Source organism: Aspergillus fijiensis (genome assembly GCF_003184825.1).
Source record: "Aspergillus fijiensis CBS 313.89 unplaced genomic scaffold BO72scaffold_33, whole genome shotgun sequence".
NCBI classification, from domain to species: domain Eukaryota; kingdom Fungi; phylum Ascomycota; class Eurotiomycetes; order Eurotiales; family Aspergillaceae; genus Aspergillus; species Aspergillus fijiensis.
This window is the reverse complement of record NW_024469009.1, coordinates 133,689-149,112: the sequence shown is the minus strand read 5'-3', so window position 1 is coordinate 149,112 and position 15,424 is coordinate 133,689. Positions and strand designations below refer to the sequence as shown.

The 15,424-nt window shown below is 54.0% G+C and overlaps 7 protein-coding genes across 7 annotated transcripts; 3 read left to right on the top strand and 4 right to left on the bottom strand.

Annotated features, from left to right (window-relative positions):
* Window positions 1-490: 490 nt before the first annotated feature.
* Window positions 491-2,917, bottom strand: BO72DRAFT_155619 (putative C6 transcription factor). The gene has a single exon (XM_040939266.1). The coding sequence runs from the start codon at window positions 2,563-2,565 to the stop codon at window positions 541-543; it is 2,025 nt and encodes a 674-aa protein (XP_040799904.1). The 5' UTR covers window positions 2,566-2,917; the 3' UTR covers window positions 491-540.
* A 352-nt stretch (window positions 2,918-3,269) lies between these two features.
* Window positions 3,270-4,513, top strand: BO72DRAFT_407137 (NAD(P)-binding protein; the record flags this gene model as incomplete). Its single annotated transcript, XM_040942343.1, has 5 exons — window positions 3,270-3,739; window positions 3,807-3,918; window positions 3,975-4,065; window positions 4,126-4,210; window positions 4,284-4,513. Coding segments are annotated over 5 exons (987 nt in total), but the record flags the coding sequence as incomplete, so codon positions are not given.
* A 568-nt stretch (window positions 4,514-5,081) lies between these two features.
* On the top strand, window positions 5,082-5,718 carry BO72DRAFT_512707 (HHE domain protein; the record flags this gene model as incomplete). Its single annotated transcript, XM_040949445.1, has 2 exons — window positions 5,082-5,315; window positions 5,380-5,718. Coding segments are annotated over 2 exons (573 nt in total), but the record flags the coding sequence as incomplete, so codon positions are not given.
* Window positions 5,719-6,685: 967 nt separating this feature from the next.
* Window positions 6,686-8,423, top strand: BO72DRAFT_432045 (MFS transporter; the record flags this gene model as incomplete). The annotated part of the gene is made up of 4 exons (XM_040943158.1): window positions 6,686-6,948; window positions 7,020-7,476; window positions 7,540-8,109; window positions 8,169-8,423. Exons 1-4 carry the CDS (start codon window positions 6,752-6,754, stop codon window positions 8,421-8,423), a joined length of 1,479 nt encoding a protein of 492 aa, XP_040799901.1. The 5' UTR covers window positions 6,686-6,751.
* Window positions 8,424-9,089: 666 nt separating this feature from the next.
* Window positions 9,090-10,119, bottom strand: BO72DRAFT_497617 (uncharacterized protein; the record flags this gene model as incomplete). The annotated part of the gene is made up of 3 exons (XM_040948708.1): window positions 9,090-9,333; window positions 9,402-9,423; window positions 9,456-10,119. The coding sequence occupies 3 exons, from the start codon at window positions 10,117-10,119 to the stop codon at window positions 9,090-9,092; spliced, it is 930 nt and encodes a 309-aa protein (XP_040799900.1).
* Window positions 10,120-11,395: 1,276 nt separating this feature from the next.
* Window positions 11,396-12,707, bottom strand: BO72DRAFT_449345 (FPP/GGPP synthase family protein). Its single transcript, XM_040945001.1, has 4 exons — window positions 12,460-12,707; window positions 12,245-12,399; window positions 11,862-12,188; window positions 11,396-11,788 (listed from the first exon to the last, which is right to left on the bottom strand). The coding sequence occupies exons 1-4, from the start codon at window positions 12,670-12,672 to the stop codon at window positions 11,410-11,412; spliced, it is 1,074 nt and encodes a 357-aa protein (XP_040799899.1). The 5' UTR covers window positions 12,673-12,707; the 3' UTR covers window positions 11,396-11,409.
* Window positions 12,708-13,521: 814 nt separating this feature from the next.
* On the bottom strand, window positions 13,522-15,147 carry BO72DRAFT_528930 (flavin-containing monooxygenase; the record flags this gene model as incomplete). The annotated part of the gene is made up of 1 exon (XM_040950212.1): window positions 13,522-15,147. The coding sequence occupies one exon, from the start codon at window positions 15,145-15,147 to the stop codon at window positions 13,690-13,692; it is 1,458 nt and encodes a 485-aa protein (XP_040799898.1). The 3' UTR covers window positions 13,522-13,689.
* Window positions 15,148-15,424: the final 277 nt, after the last annotated feature.

The window sequence follows — 15,424 nt, the reverse complement described above, 5'->3', positions numbered from 1 at the left end:
GGGGTTGTCTCGGTCGGAGCTGTCAGTCTACTTCATCGAGGGTATTGATTGGTGGGTGACTGATTTTATCTGATTGATTGATAACAACCGAGGGCGACTCGGAAGGCCCGGTTCCGATTGGCTGGGTGTCAGGGTCCGCGTTAAGCACACGTGTGCTTGGATGCTGTCGCACAACACCTAGCCTGAGCATGAGGTGTGGACGGATCGAACGCTATAGTTACACGACGGCTGTCTGTAAGCGCTTCGGTGTCAGCGGGTGTCCACGTGCCCGGAAAGCGGACCGCTCGGAGGAGATACCCGGTTGTCGCCCGGCATGTGCACGCACCTACGCGCGTGTTCTCTGGATGTATGACATCATTGCGTCGCACCACATTGCCGCTGCCTACCAGCCCACAGGGAGTGCAGTGAGATTCTCGCTACAGAGGAAGACGTTTCTTTGATAAGGCAAGGCTTGGACAATACCTAAACCCTAAGCGGGTTGATACAAGTCTACACTAGCAATGATGGAGCCAAGTTACGCTCGACTCGCGAAGCCTCCCGCTAGAAACTCATATTCAGGAAGAAGTCCAGGTCAATCGCGTCTGATTGCGCAAAAGGATAGAACGAGATGTCCTCTGGCGCAGTGGGGATGGTAGTGTCGTCCCTCATGCTGTGGCTGCCCTCGCCCAGCGAACGCTCGAGGTGGTCGATGCCCTGGCGCTTCTTGTTCACAGACGCGCGCACGAGCTGCCGGACAGTGGCTAGCGCCTCTGTAGATAAATGTGTATTGAGTCGGTCGGAAATGCTTTGCAGGGTCTCCATCGCCCGCGGGACCACAGCGAGACTGTCCGGCGTGTCCAGCGCCAGCAGCACGCAGACGAACTGGAACACGGTGCCTAGGACATTCCACCAGGGCTGGTCCAGAAAGACCAGTCTCTGTGCTGGAGCGAGCGCGGCCGTGCCCGCGCTGACGATCTCCTCAATCTGCCGTGAGCGCAGTTGGAAATTGATCAGGCGTAGTCGGCGGTATAAGCAGAAAATGAGATCGGCTTTCACCAGCACCAGGAAGTCATGATCGACTTCGATACGGACGACCTTCCTTAGCGCGAATACCTGATCCTCCGCGTTTGCGCCGACTTCTCGGCCCGGGGTGCTCACGGCTACGGCCTGAACCAAGGTACAGAGTTGAGAGGAAAGGTCGGTCTTGAAGGTGGCGGAGAAGTCCTCCTGCCGGGCGTGCAGCGTGGGATTCATCACGGACCGCCCATAGTCCCAGGCGATCAGCGTTTGCAGACATTCGGCTACCTGCGCAGTGCGTCTGGGGTTGTACGGCTGTCTTGATGCCGTGTCCGGCGGGGCCTTGCCGGGCGCCAACATGAAGCCGTCAGGCCCGTGCTGCAGCCCCGTGGCCTCGACTAGATGCATCATCGTGCAGCTGCAGAGCCACGAGAGATGTGGTCGGCTCGTGGTGCGCATGTACAACGTGCGCAGGAAGTATGCGGCCACGTGCTCGATGGTCGGGAACCGGCCGACGACGTAGTCCTCGAGGATGCTTTTCGCGTGCTGCACGGCCCACAGCTCTTTTTCTGGAGTCAATGCTCCTTCGACGCCAGTGAACAACGACCCCAATGCCACGACCCCGCAGATCACTGCCTCGAAGCTCAACCCCTGAGGCTTCCCGTGCCAATGCTCCTCGGCCCGCTGAAGCAGCCTTTCGTGGTCCAGGAAGTTGAATAAGGGGTGAATGGTGGTCACATAGACATTGATCAGGCGCTTAGCCACCACCCAGTCAATGACCTCGGCAACCTGAAACCGGACGCTGGTTTCCGGCTCGCGTCTGACCCCCGGATTGTAGGCGAAGGAATGCAAGCGTGGGGGATTGGGAGCCTGCACGTCCAGCCCCACAAACAGTGGAAACGCGACTGAGGACTGCCGCCCCACGAACCGCTGCTTCCAGGGCTCCAAGATTCCGTGAGGAGCTGACGGGCTACTGGTGCGCACCGCGCTCGTTCGTGGTGCAGCTACCTGCCCATCATCCGATGCTACACGCCGCGCATCTGCCGGCTGAGTGCTTGGGACATACTCACACTCGACGCCGGAGCTCGCACACATCCTGCATGGAACATTCCCATCGCATTTGACTCTCCGCGACCGACACTGCGTGCAGGCCAGGCGCGATCGCTGACGCTTCCGATCCAAGCCATCAGCCTCATCACTCGACGACTGCGAATGACGTCGTCCATGTCTACTCGACGTCAGTATTCGGCCACAGTGCCACGATTCGGGTGATACATAGCCGTACTTCCGACTCCCCTCGTCGGCTGCCACATAATCCGGTTTCAGCTTGGATGATCGGGATTGCTTCCAATTGTCGTGGGTGGAGGGGGGACATGTATGGGGGTTGTATACCGTCACCCGAGGCTGTCCTTTCTTGGTCCCGATTCGCACCTCATATTTACAGACAGGATCCCGGCACTTGGTGATGTGGCGGGCGGGGTCTGATTTGGCGACGAGGTAGGATTCATGGCGATCGGCTGTATGGCGGAGGAGGGTGTGACGGGCCTGAGAGATGGTGTCGAATGTCATTCCTATGCAGAAGGGGGTGACGTCCCTGGGGCTGGTGCAAGTTGCAGCAAGTTAATAAGCATTTTACACCTAACAATGTATGCGAAGGGCCTACGATTGGTGGGATAGATCCATTCTCTGTGGTGTGGCTGGGTGGATGGTCCACGATGGTGGATGGGCGGGACAGAAGGACAACCCTGAGATAATGCCAGATGCCACCAAAAAAGCTGGGCATCCGAACGAAAAGACGGACAGAGACACGTGATTGATTCAGTCACGTGACATGATATAACCCATTGGGAAAGTCGGGGTGCGATGGTCCATGGGTCGGTAGCAGCGTTGTAGAGCTATGGGATCTATACTACTGTAAGGACATGTAGAAGATACTACAGTCTGACTGACAAGCAACAGGCTGGCTAGTCCCCATCCCCGCTGCAACTACCTCACAAGAACGTTTTACATATTCTACAGCGGTACACCCAAACGGATCTCCAAATCGAACTCTTGTGCATGAATCAATTGGCTGACCCGGACACAATCTTAATACGAGTGCCCATAGCCTGGACCTGAACAGGCCATGATTTCAGAATGACGCGAGGGACAGAATACCTATACCAATAATATAAGACCTCCGCTTCGAGACATTTTCCATTAGTACCTATACCCTTCGGTATACATACAAGAACCACAATCTATCACCCTCAACTGTCACTAGCAGAGCAATAATGTCCCGCAAACTCTGCATCACCGCCGTAGACGGCCACACTGGCTCCTTGATCGCCGAGCTGATCTTGACGGATCCCAACTTCAAGAAAGCCATCGGCTCCGTGGTCGGTCTGACCCTGCACCCGGACGCCAGCGCCTGCAAGGAGCTGAGCAAACTGGGGATGAAGATCGTGCCCCACAAGCCGGGCCGCCTCCGCGCGATGGTCCAGTCGCTCAAGGAGATCGGGGCGGACGCGATGTGCCTGATCCCGCCCGCGCACCCGGACAAGCTCGACATCACCAGCGAGCTGATCGAGGCGACCAAGCAAGCCGGGGTCGCGAATGTGTGCATGATCAGCTCCGCCGGCTGTGACCTCGCCGAGCGGGACCGACAGCCCCGGCTGCGGGAGTTCATCGATTTGGAGGTGCGGCTGCTCGCGTGCAAGGGCGATCCCTCCACTTCTACCGGTCACTCGCCGGTTGTTATACGGTAGGGCTTGCGAAGGGAACGGGCGGATTTGAAAGAGGGCATCCTGAATGACTTGAATACTCTGTAGACCGGGCTTCTACGCGGAAAACCTGTTGCTCTACTCCCGTCAGGCGCAGGAGGAAGGGCTCTTGCCGCTGCCTATGGGCAAGGATCACAAGTTCGCGCCTATCGCGCTGGGGGTATGTTTTTCTCGCCTCTTGGGTTGTTACTAGGATAGTGGACTGACGGCTGCCAGGATGTCGCCCAAGTCGCAGCGCATGTCCTCTGTGGGAAGGGCAAGCATGGATTCAGTGACAAGCACCGGGGTCAATTGATGGTGCTGACGGGTATGTACGAAGACACACACTGAACTTGCATGCGCAAAATGAATGCTCAATACGACATAGGCCCGATGCTTGCCACGGGTGAAGAGCTGGCGTCTGCAGCCAGCCAGGCCCTGGGAGAAGAGCTGAAGTTCGAGGATATCTCTGAGTGGGTCCCTCCCGTATTGTCTTTCACTAGCTACGGGGTATAGTGTCCGAGACTAAACAGTGCATCCCTGCAGAAACGAAGCGAAGAGAGTCTTACAAGCGCAGTCGGACAGTGACCAGTCTGAGGTGCAGTATCTGCTGGAGTACTACTCGTTGGTGCGTGAGGGCAAGACCAACTACATTTCCACCACCGCGTTCCATGACGTCACCGGGGGCCATCCCCAGGAACCCCCGGACTTCTTAAAGGTCTATGCCCAGGAGTTCCATCCTAAGCGCACCAACAAAAGACGTAAGTTGAGCGGGGGCCAGTGAGCATGGTTACAGTGGCTTGCGGTGATGTAGTTAGTTGCTCATTGTAGCTCCCTTCGATGGCGGGTGGTGGTGGCGGTCGTGGATGAATCCAGCTCGTGTTGATGCCAAGGATCAGAAGCCAGCTTTCGTGTTACCCCACAAAATTTCGATATCTGCGGGGATTGAATGTGAATACTGCTTATTTGCCACCTTAATTGAAATACATTGCTTGTGATTCGTGGGTCCGCTGAGGTCGATCGCTTTACTCTTTCATTCGGCGGGGTTAGGGCATCGTCGACTTGAATGGTCGGGATAATGCTTCCGGGGCTCTCAACCACGAACAGGACAATGACTCTTCCATCATCCCAGCAAGCCGTAGACGCAATTTGCAACACTCCAGGTGTTGTGTGATATAGTAGAGCAGTCAAGCGCTAAGAATGACGTGACAGTCGAATGATCCTGAGGCTTGGTTCCAGGCAGGCAGTTGTTGGATAGTTTTTAATCGTCGCCATCTGTGCTGTCGAGGTTTACTTGCCACAGATCATGACCATACATCTCCACCTCTTGAAGGAACACTATTCACGATGACTTTAATCAGCGACGCCATCAAAAGTGACCACCGCGACCTCGAAGAGGCCTACAACAACATCCTGACCGCCGCAAGCGATGACGAGAAGCGCCGGTGGCAGAACCAGTTCACCTGGGAGCTGGCTCGCCACTCCATCGGCGAGGAACTAGTCCTATACCCAGCGATGGAGGAGCACCTCACCGATGGGAAGGCGATGGCTGACAAGGACCGGGCGGAACACAAGACGGTAAGCTTAGTGCACTTTGCCCTTCCTGCCAGAGACGCCTCTGGAGACTAAGAGGTGAATCTAGGTGAAAGACCATCTGGAGAAGTTCCAGAACCTAAAGCCCGACGATGCAGAGTTCATTCCGACCCTCCAAGGACTGTGGGGCTCTCTTTCGCAGCACATCAAGGAGGAAGAGGAGCAGGATCTTGTCAAGCTTGAAGCGAATCTGGATAATGAAGTCTCTAAGGCCATGGTCTCTTCGTTCAAGCGCACCAAGATGTTCGTCCCGACTCGCAGTCATCCCTCGGCGCCCGACAAACCGCCCTTCGAAACGGTGGCAGGATTACTGGCTGCGCCCATCGATCATATCAGAGACCTGTTTAGGAAATTCCCGGACCAGGCTGCTAGTGACATTCCACCTTGAATGTTGTCAGAGAATATGTCGTGGTGAACTTGTGTTGATTTATGTTGTTCCAGCTCGATGATTGATAGGCCTGGGGAGAATGTCATAAGTGTACCAAGTGTTGGGGAAATGTGAATTATAAGCTTGATGTTTTCGACAAGGTCTGAGGAACAAGAGTAGCAAGATCTCATTAGCAATCGAGTAAGAATGAGCTTCATAATCTAGGGCCAGGTACAAGATTTCGATGAAGCATCCCTTGAACCGGACGAGCTAACATGCTTTGGGCATCCATTCTCTCACGATCAACACACGACCCACTGGCTCTAGAACATCAAAAGGCTCAGGAGAGTGTCAGGTCCGGCACGACTCAGGGACACCGTCTTACTCCGATGCAGTCATGAGTCAATTAACTCGGAGTTGGCGGTGTAAAAGTGCCAGATTGGGATCGTGTCCGGTTTAGATTTACCATAAACGGCTAGGAAGCGGAATAGCAGAAAGCGGGACCGGAACTCCGACAACCGATCGCCGACTTAATTTTCCCACTTATGCTCTCCCTTCGGCTTATGAATTCGAGGATTTGTGAGTTTCTCGATCAATCCTGCTTGTCAACACGGCGTTAATCACATATTTGGGTAGCGGATATACAGCATCATTCATCACCAGACATACTTTCTGACCCATCGAGGACTTTTCTACGTTAGCGTGTGGTGAACGGAGCATATGATGATGGGTTGCTCCCCAGGTCCGCGGACCGGACAAGTTATGCCTATGCGCTGGGACGCCATGTGTCTAGCCGGTAACTCCTATCTCCACACTCCGGGCCCACCAGGCAAGCTCCAGCTTTTGATTTTTATTTTTTTGCTGCCCTGGAAGTTGCGCCAGGTGACATATATAAGCTAGAGGTCCACATGGCTTCAAGGTGGTGGACCAAGAGCTTGGTGTCGATTCCAGATCCCCGACCACGGATATCTTTGGGGTTACGTTAGTTAGGGCTTCATCTACGACGGAACGATCCATCAAGGAATTCACAATAGAACACTCGTAACGAAGCACAATGGCTGCGGTGCAAGAGGAAAGCACACAAAGAATCAAAGATGCCGAAGCAGCCGCTGGACAGCCGCAGAACGAGAAAGTCGTCGATCCATACATCGTGGATTGGGAGGGACCCGACGACCCCCAGTGTCCCATGACCTGGCCTTTGAGCAAGAAAGTGCGGCAGCTGGCCGGAATGGGAGTCAACAGTCTTCTCACGTACGTGAAAATGCATCCCAGAGAGTGGAAGGATATCGTCCCGGAACATCTAGCTAACATGCAAGATCCAGACCTCTATCCTCATCGATGTTCACCCCAGGCGAGGCGGACGTGCTGGCCGAATTCCACACAACAAATTCCACACTAGGGTCCTTCGTTGTCTCCATCTTCCTGCTGGGCTACGTGGTCGGCCCCCTGGTAATTGCGCCGTTGTCTGAGATGTACGGCCGTTGTCGACTCTACCACATCTGCAACACCCTCTTCCTTATCTTCACCATCGCATGTGCAGTCGCCCAAACATTACCGCAGCTGTTTGTGTTTCGCTTCTTCGCCGGAGTCGCCGGTAGCTGTCCGATGACGCTGGGTTCCGGCACCGTGGCGGACCTCATCCCCAAGGAAAAACGCGCGGGCGTGATGGCCATCTGGGCCATGGGCCCCATTCTGGGCCCTGTCATCGGACCCATCGCCGGGTCGTTCGTCTGTGCGAACATCGGCTGGCGCTGGGTGTTCTGGATCATCGCGATCGCGGTACGCTTGTCCCCCCATACAACCACAATGAAAAGATCCCCTTCCTAATGACGCATATTCTAGACCGGAGTAATGCTTATCGCCACCCTATTCTGCTACCGCGAAACCTACAGCGTGGTCCTCCTCGAGCGCAAAGCCGCGCACCTGCGCAAGGAAACGGGCAACGAGAAATACCGCTCCAAATTCGACCGCGGCACGCCGCGCAAGGAGATCTTCCGGCTGGCGGCGGTGCGGCCCGTCAAGCTGCTCTTTCTGTCACCGACCGTGCTGCTGATGGCGCTGTTCGGCGCCGTCTCCTACGGCTACCTGTACCTCATGTTCACGACCATCACCGCCATCTTCGAGGAGGTCTACGCCTGGCGCCAGGAGATCTGTGGCCTGGCGTATCTGGGCTTCGGCCTCGGGGCCATCCTGGGCGTGCAGGTCACCGGCTACGTGGCCAACCGCATCGCCGCCGCGCACACGGCCCAGGGCCGGTTCGTGCCCGAGTCGCGGCTGATCCCGTGCCTGTACGGCTCGTGGCTCCTGCCCATCGGGCTGTTCTGGTATGGCTGGTCCGCCGACAAGCAGGTGCACTGGATCATGCCAATCATCGGGACGGGGATCTTTGGGGCGGGGCTGATGTGTGTTTTCGTATGTGCTTTCCTTTAACACCTTGCTGTGATTCTGGTGCATGCTAACCGATGATGCAGCTGTGCATCAACACCTACCTCGTCGACTCGTATCTCCTGTACGCTGCCTCGGTGACAGCCGCCAACGCAGTGTTGCGCTCGCTGATCGGGGCGCTGCTCCCGCTAGCCGGTCCTTCAATGTACGATGCCCTGGGGCTGGGGTGGGGCAATTCTCTGCTGGCGTTCATTGCCCTGGTCTTTTGCTCGTTCCCGGTGTTTTATAGCCGGTATGGGGCCCGGATCCGCACGTCGCCGCGGTTCCAGTTGAATTTGTAGTGGGTGCGGGTGGCACTGTGGTGTTTCTAAGCGATAAAAACGATTTTCTTCTCTCATAAAAATGTACTTGATGACAGATCTGGAGCTTGGCTTCATCTTGGGATTAGGTTGTAGAGTTTACACTAGATCAAACAAGCATGCATGACCGGAGGATGTGGTGAGTACGTAGGGCTCATCGTCCGCCCGGGCCCTAGTCTAGCCATTCACTGAGCGTGAGCAACGGGAAAAGTTCATCCATTCTACGAAGTCGCTGCTACCGCTCCCTGCTGACACCGGGTGGTTGCTACGGATGAATGGCATGGTAGGTGATATTTTTCCCGGTGTGGGGTGAGCAGTACACCGTGAGCAAGCTGGACAATTGAACTGGCGAATTGTTATTGTGGCCGATCAGCGTGCACTCGATCAGCTTTTGAAGTGGTAAGTCGACATACTCTTTTGTCCTCGTCAATCACCTCGGAGTCACTCTCCTCATGAAACCCTGTTGAATCAGCATGAATACAAAAGGAGCCTAGCCTCAGCTGCTTACGTGAGTTGACATTACATATATCACTTCCTCATGCGGCCCTAATAGTAGGCACATTTCATACGTGAGCCGGAATTCTACCTTACGATGACAAATAGCCTGATGCAAAGGCAAGGAAGAATATATGCGGTCTAGGCTGCTGGTTAGGGGGAGGCAATGTTGACCACGATCTTGCCCGCATTTTCACAGGACACGAATCGCTGCATGTAGGAGGGAACATCCCGGAGCTCGATCTCCGTCACGACGGGGGAGAGCAGGCCGGACCTGATGTACTGCATGACGCGATAGATTTCCTCCCATCCGCCCATGAGCGTGCCCTGAATCCGGATTCCTTTTTCGACCACCTCGGCAATGGGGAAGGATACCTCCCCGCCGTGCTTAGGGACACTGGTTGGTTCATATTAGCTGGATAAGAACCTTAACGAGACTTAATCGCGGCGGGGGAAATGACGCACCCAACGCAGACGATAGCGCCACCTTCACGCAGATATTCGATTAGATTTGTGTACGCTGCCGTCGATCCAGCCGTGACAATGACCCCGTCGATCCAGCCGTGACAATGACCCCGTCGGCCATCGCAGGTGGCACATCAGGTCCCCGTAACTCGCTACTGGCGCGTGAAAGGCCTTCGAGAAATGAGGCAGACCCTTCCGAGTCCCGATTCGCAGGGACGAACGCATCGTAGCACTCGGAGCTGCGTGGGCCCAGCCCGGGCTGCTTCTCCGGTAGGTCGACGCCAATGACCTTGGCTTTGTACACTTTTCTTGCAATCTGCCCGGCTAGATGGCCGATAGAGCCCGCAATACCGCTGATCACCACCACATCTCCTGGGCTGGGGCTCAACTTCCTTAGCGCCTTGGATGCAGCGGCGCCGGAGCATAGGGCAGCCGCATAATCACCCAAACTCGGCCCGGCGCCGGTGTGGATGCTATCCAAAATGAAGGCGGGCAGGGGCATCAAGGACGAGATCGGAGCCCTGATGTACTCCTGGTACGTCCCGGGGTGGTCTCGTGGGAAGTCGCGTTGGGAGGGACAGCGCTCGGGGAGATCGTGGAGGCAGGCATGGCAGTGGCGGCAGTGGTGGGACAGGTATCGCGCCGCCACCAGGTTGCCGAGCAGCAACTCGTCCTGCGCCATCACGATTCGTCCAATGCCTTCATGGCCGCCGATCATATTGTGTTGAGGATAGCCCTTGCGCAGTCCAAGAGAGAATATGATATCCTTTTGTCCCGCGGTTGGAGGATACTTAGCATGGTACTGTAATGATTTGGGTTCGGAGATGACAAACGCTACTACACAGACCGCTCACATAGAGCTTCACGACGACTTCCCCGCTGGCGGGTGGGTGTGTTCGAATGTCTTGATAGTTCAGGTTCAGCTTGTCGCTCACTACAGGCGTAAGCACAGCGGCGTGTTGGGCGGGCAGTTGGAAGTTCGGTCCCATGTGCCATCCTGTGTGCACTGGTTCTCGTGATAAGACCAAGTGATCGCCTGTCTGACTTGATCCGGACCCCTCGTCAGAGTTAGTTTGGACGACGAGGACGAGAGATTCTAGTCAAGGCAAGAAAAGCAACTAACCTCTACTCCGGGCCGGTGAGGTAAGTCAAGGTGATGATCCTGCGATGTAGATTGCAAGGTCATTGAGGATAAAGTGCAAGGTAGGGGGGTACCAGAACGAAAGAGATTATTAAGTAACCCCTTCTTTATGTAGAGAAATAATGACATCGGTAAGCCAGACATCCTTATCTCCGGTTTCGATTAGATGTGGGGAAGTGAGCCCCCCTCGGAATTTATATTCCGCCTCCCACAGCCGGAGGCGAGGATCTCAAGGTGCGTTCTTTCATTCTGTTGAGGCTCTATGGATGACGTAAACAGACAGCCATTCTCCCCCCAAAGTTCAGCATCTAGTATCGTGGAAAAGCTGACCCTCGAGCAATTTCACCTTGAAGTACACTAAACACCTGGTGGGATAAGGGACTTTTAGACATGGACTTTAAAGAACTTGCCACAACCATAAAGAAACAGTCCAAAAGTCACATATTGTAATTACCCTTGCTTTATAAGATCTAGGTATAAGGGAACCCGACTAGCCTGTCCCATAGCATCGGGGCTTTTTCGGGAAGCATCATGCTATAGAATCCCGTCCACTTCCAAATCAAACTGCATCGCATTCGGCAAATTTCCACTGGCCGTCGCTTGATAGTGTTTTGACTATGTGAAATTCGGTGTGCCCTTAGTGCTCCCCTTGGATTCTAGCCGCGGATGGTAATTACGTTCATCAATCTAATCACACTTCCTTCTTTGTGTTCTCTCCGGTATCATCATATGTGCGTATGGAGATGCATACTGTGGATTAGAAAATGGAGAAAAACTCAAAATGTCCGTCCCATTTGATTATTGTGAGCTCAGGGCGATCATCACTTGAGTAAGAATATCAAATCATCAAGCTCACCCGTCCCCCACTTATTCGAATTCCAAAAAGTCCAGAATGGCATTCACCTCCGCCGACCCGCCAGCGTCCAAGCCCGCGACAATGGCCCTGACCTCGCCCATCAGCCTCGAGATCTTCTGTCGACAGTACCGAAAGCTCCCCGTCGCTTCCATCTGCCGCACCGCAAATGTTTTGACCGCCTCGTCTGTGGTCCGCTGGCGCAGGATGTGCAGTAGCTGCCGGTTGGCAAGGTCCTGGTGGATACTGTGGATGATCGGGAACGAGAACTTGCCCTCCGTCAAATCCTCGCAGAACCCTTTGTTAGAGGTGTATGCCTCGCCTTTCAGGTTCTGATAGTCGTCTCGGATCTGGAAAATGGTTCCAACGAGGTTAATCAGCGAGACGTAGTCCCTGGGACGGAAGGAGTATGAATATCAGCACGTGTTGGTAGTCGAGAAAGAACACCAGGCCAGACCGGTCTTACCCTGACTTTCGGCTCTCCAGCTGCATCAGTCTGATCGCCAGCCTGAACAGCCCGCCGGTCTTGTTGGACACCATGTCTAAATATTCCTCCTCCGTAGGGCAGGTTAGCGAGTCCCGCCAGTAGAGGTCCATCCCCTGTCCGCGGTGCAGATTGAGCATTTCCTCCGTGAAGATGGGGAGAGCAGACGGGTTGCCCAAGCCCTCCAGGTGTTTCTGCGCTAGGAAGTAGGCATGGTTTGCGGAATTGATCGTCTGGGCGACCCCGAAGATGCTGTGCGCCACGGGCAGGCCCCGTCTCAGCGTGGACCGGTCTTGGATGTCATCAATTCTATCACATGTCAGTGAAGTACTGGGGTTACACGCCGATAGTCGGTGTCTACTTGCAAGAGAGAGGCCGTGTGCAACAGCTCAATGACCCGACTGATCACATTGAGCTTGTCCTGAGGGACCTCCAGGAGTCGGTTGAACCCCGCGATGAGTTTACCTCGGAAGCTCTTCCCGTGCGAGGAGAGCAGGTACTCCATGGGACCGGAGATGATCTGCAGCCGACTCATCTGTTAGCATGACAATCTAGCCGTTCGGAGAAGACATTTGCGAACCTCCTCCTGGTTAAGATCAAGGCTGGTTGATACTCGGTGGCCATGGATCTCAGGTCTACCACCCTGGACCCCGAGATTCCCGAGCAGAGGTTGCCACTCCGCGATACGTGGGGCTGGCTTCTCGTCAGAGAATTCATTTCTCCCAGGCGGGGATGAGGTGCTGTGCTCATCGATGCCTAGCGCCTGGGACTTTGGTACTGGCTCAACAGTCATTGTGTTAGAGTCACTCTCGCAAATTAATATCCTGACAACTGGTATGGATATGCGCCCCAGTAAGGCTATGGAGAGGCCATTGTCAGGACGATTCCCGGGGTATTCAAGGCAAAGCCTACCCACCTCACGCACATCCACATTACAAGGCAAATGCTGCACAGCTCACAGCTAAGGCAACCATTGGATGCCTTATAGGCAGTTCTACAAAATCTCCTCATGACGTCAGAATATGAAAGAGCACGGCGCAGCAAGCAAGGAGGGCTATTGCATTCCTACATGAAGATCCTCGTATGGAAGGAGAGGAATCGCTTCAAGATACGGGTATTCAACATCCGTAAATCAAGGGAAATCAGGTGTCACATTGCCAAGGAACATGCCTTGTCAGAGCCTCTAGTGAAATGGACTTCGATTGCAGAGCTTGCAGCGCTTGTGATGTCAGCGAAGTAAAGCCAAACCCAGAAGTGTGGATATGCTCCGGTGATAGAACGCGGACAGACTGCAAGGGGTTTGCACACGTCAATAATCCCTTACGCAATTGTGTCACCATCGCACTTCCCAACGGATTGGGGCCCGTGTGTTTGAAAAAACACGACCGGGAAAAAATACGACACTGTAACCATGTATGCAAAGTAACAGATACGAAGATGTAGCGTTGTATGTAAATTTGGCAGAAATGCACTCGCATCGGAAGTAAAACAGCATAATGACTGTAGGTTTACGTAGGAGTTTGCACTCAGGACCTGTGGATAGCCATAATGGAATAGGGTGTCTTATTTGGACAATGAAAGGATACATGAATCTCTTATGTGAGTAAGTGGCTAGGAAACCTGATTACTCAGAATAACAAAGCGGAGATGATGCAGTTTATAGATGGAGGGTATATGTCCTCTACCATGAAGCAGCGGCAAGATACGCTTGCAAGGTACACGTACAGAGCCACATACAATCACGCATCAAGAGCGGGCATAGTATAGAGACTGGCTGCAGCGTACAGATTCCAATCAAATATTGGGACAGTCAGTCGGCCTCAACATACTCCAAACCCTCCGTGAGAGAGCCATACTTGGCATGAAAGTAGTCCAACGAATAATTCGTGCGAGGTCGCCAGGGCCCGACAGATCCTGCTTTAGGTATGCCCCCTTTACCGGCCGCGATGTATGTTGAGTTCAGGTCCCAAAGTGGGCGAAAAGCCAGATCTGACCGTTTTTGTAGACGAGGTAGGGCAGCTACACTGCCCGTCCGTTTCATGTGCCTGATCAATCGACAGGCGGCCACAGCCGTCACATCCACTCCCATCGTCCAGGACGCGCTCGTGAGATACCCGAGAGCGAAGAAAGCATTCGGGACGCCGTCGAGCATCATCCCATTCCACATGAATCTATCCGACAGTTTACATATCTGCCCGTCGATGTCTAGTCGGATCGCACCTCCGATCTGGAGTTTCAACCCCGTTGCTGTGACAATGATACTTGCACCGACGGCTTTCCCATTGTCCAAGAGAAGGCCGTCTGCGGTGCAGTCCTGGATGTTTGCTGTTTCAATGCTGACCTTTCCGCCACGGATGCTGTGGAAGTAATTTCCGTTGGGACATGCTAGGAGCCGTTGGTCCCAGACATTGTACGTGGGTTGGAAGTGCGGCTGGAGAGGGACATGTGCTGGGAGCTCTTTTCTGACCCGGCTCAGCAGGTAGTCTTTTGCATATTGAGGCCATCGGCGAGATGCGTGATAACCGATCAAGGTGACGAGGAGCCACCACAGACGCCTGAGCTTGTGAGCCACTGGAGTCGGCAAGAATCTCGTTAACAAGGACTTAGCCCCCGGTAAGTCAACGGACAAAATGTAATTCGGGCTTCTCTGGATGACCGCGACGGTGGACGCGGTCTCTGCGAGTTTCGGGACAAGGGATATAGCCGTCGCTCCGCTGCCGATAACAGCAATCTTTTTCTCGGAATGATCCAGATCTTTGGGCCAGAACTGCGGATGGATCACTGTTCCTTGGAACTGGTCGAGACCAGGGATTTGAGTGGGCAATGGCTCATTGTGGTCGAAATACCCTGTCGCAAAAATCACATATCTTGCGCTGAAACAGTGCGTCTCATCATCAGCCGTAGCTGCCAAAGTCCAGGCATGGTCGTCAGACGACCAACTTGCTGTCGTGACTCGATGGTTGAAGAGAATGTGGTTGTGAATCCCGTGCTCCATCGCAGCATTGTCAACGTAATTTCGGAGTGATTGTCCATCTAGCATAATCTTGTCGCCATGGTAGGGGTACCATGTAAATCCGAACGTGTACATATCGGAGTCGAGTCGGACCCCAGGATAGCGCATCAAATCCCAAGTCCCCCCGACAGTATCGCGGGCCTCGAGAATAACATATGTGTGGTCAGACAGCAGTTTCTGTATTCGATATGCGGCATTAATTCCAGCAACGCCTGCGCCGATGATGATGATGTCGTATTTTCCAGCGAAAGACATTCTGAGAGCCGTGAGACGAGGAGGTGTTGGGTGTGGAGACATGAAGATAACTTAGCACGGCTAGTTAAAACTAAACCGCAATGCTCGTATTGCATATTTCATGTTGAAAATTACGACGATACATACAACATTCCTTAACATAGTAGGTCATGTACTGTATGTCCTTCCATGTTCGGGCGACAACGATCCTTTTACCAAAGATTGCCTTGACATGTTGCAAAGAGCTCAACCAGATACTGAATCAGGTAGGGTATGTGAGATCTTACTCATCTCGTAA

Coding starts and splice junctions, on each gene's coding strand:
- BO72DRAFT_155619 (XM_040939266.1), bottom strand. CDS start 2,565: ATGACATTCGACACCATCTCTCAGGCCCGTCACACCCTCCTCCGCCAT.
- BO72DRAFT_449345 (XM_040945001.1), bottom strand. CDS start 12,672: ATGACTGTTGAGCCAGTACCAAAGTCCCAGGCGCTAGGCATCGATGAG. Junction 12,189..12,244: donor TTGCACACGGCCTCTCTCTT/GCAAGTAGACAC, acceptor GACATGTGATAG/AATTGATGACATCCAAGACC. Junction 11,789..11,861: donor CTGGAGAGCCGAAAGTCAGG/GTAAGACCGGTC, acceptor CTTCCGTCCCAG/GGACTACGTCTCGCTGATTA.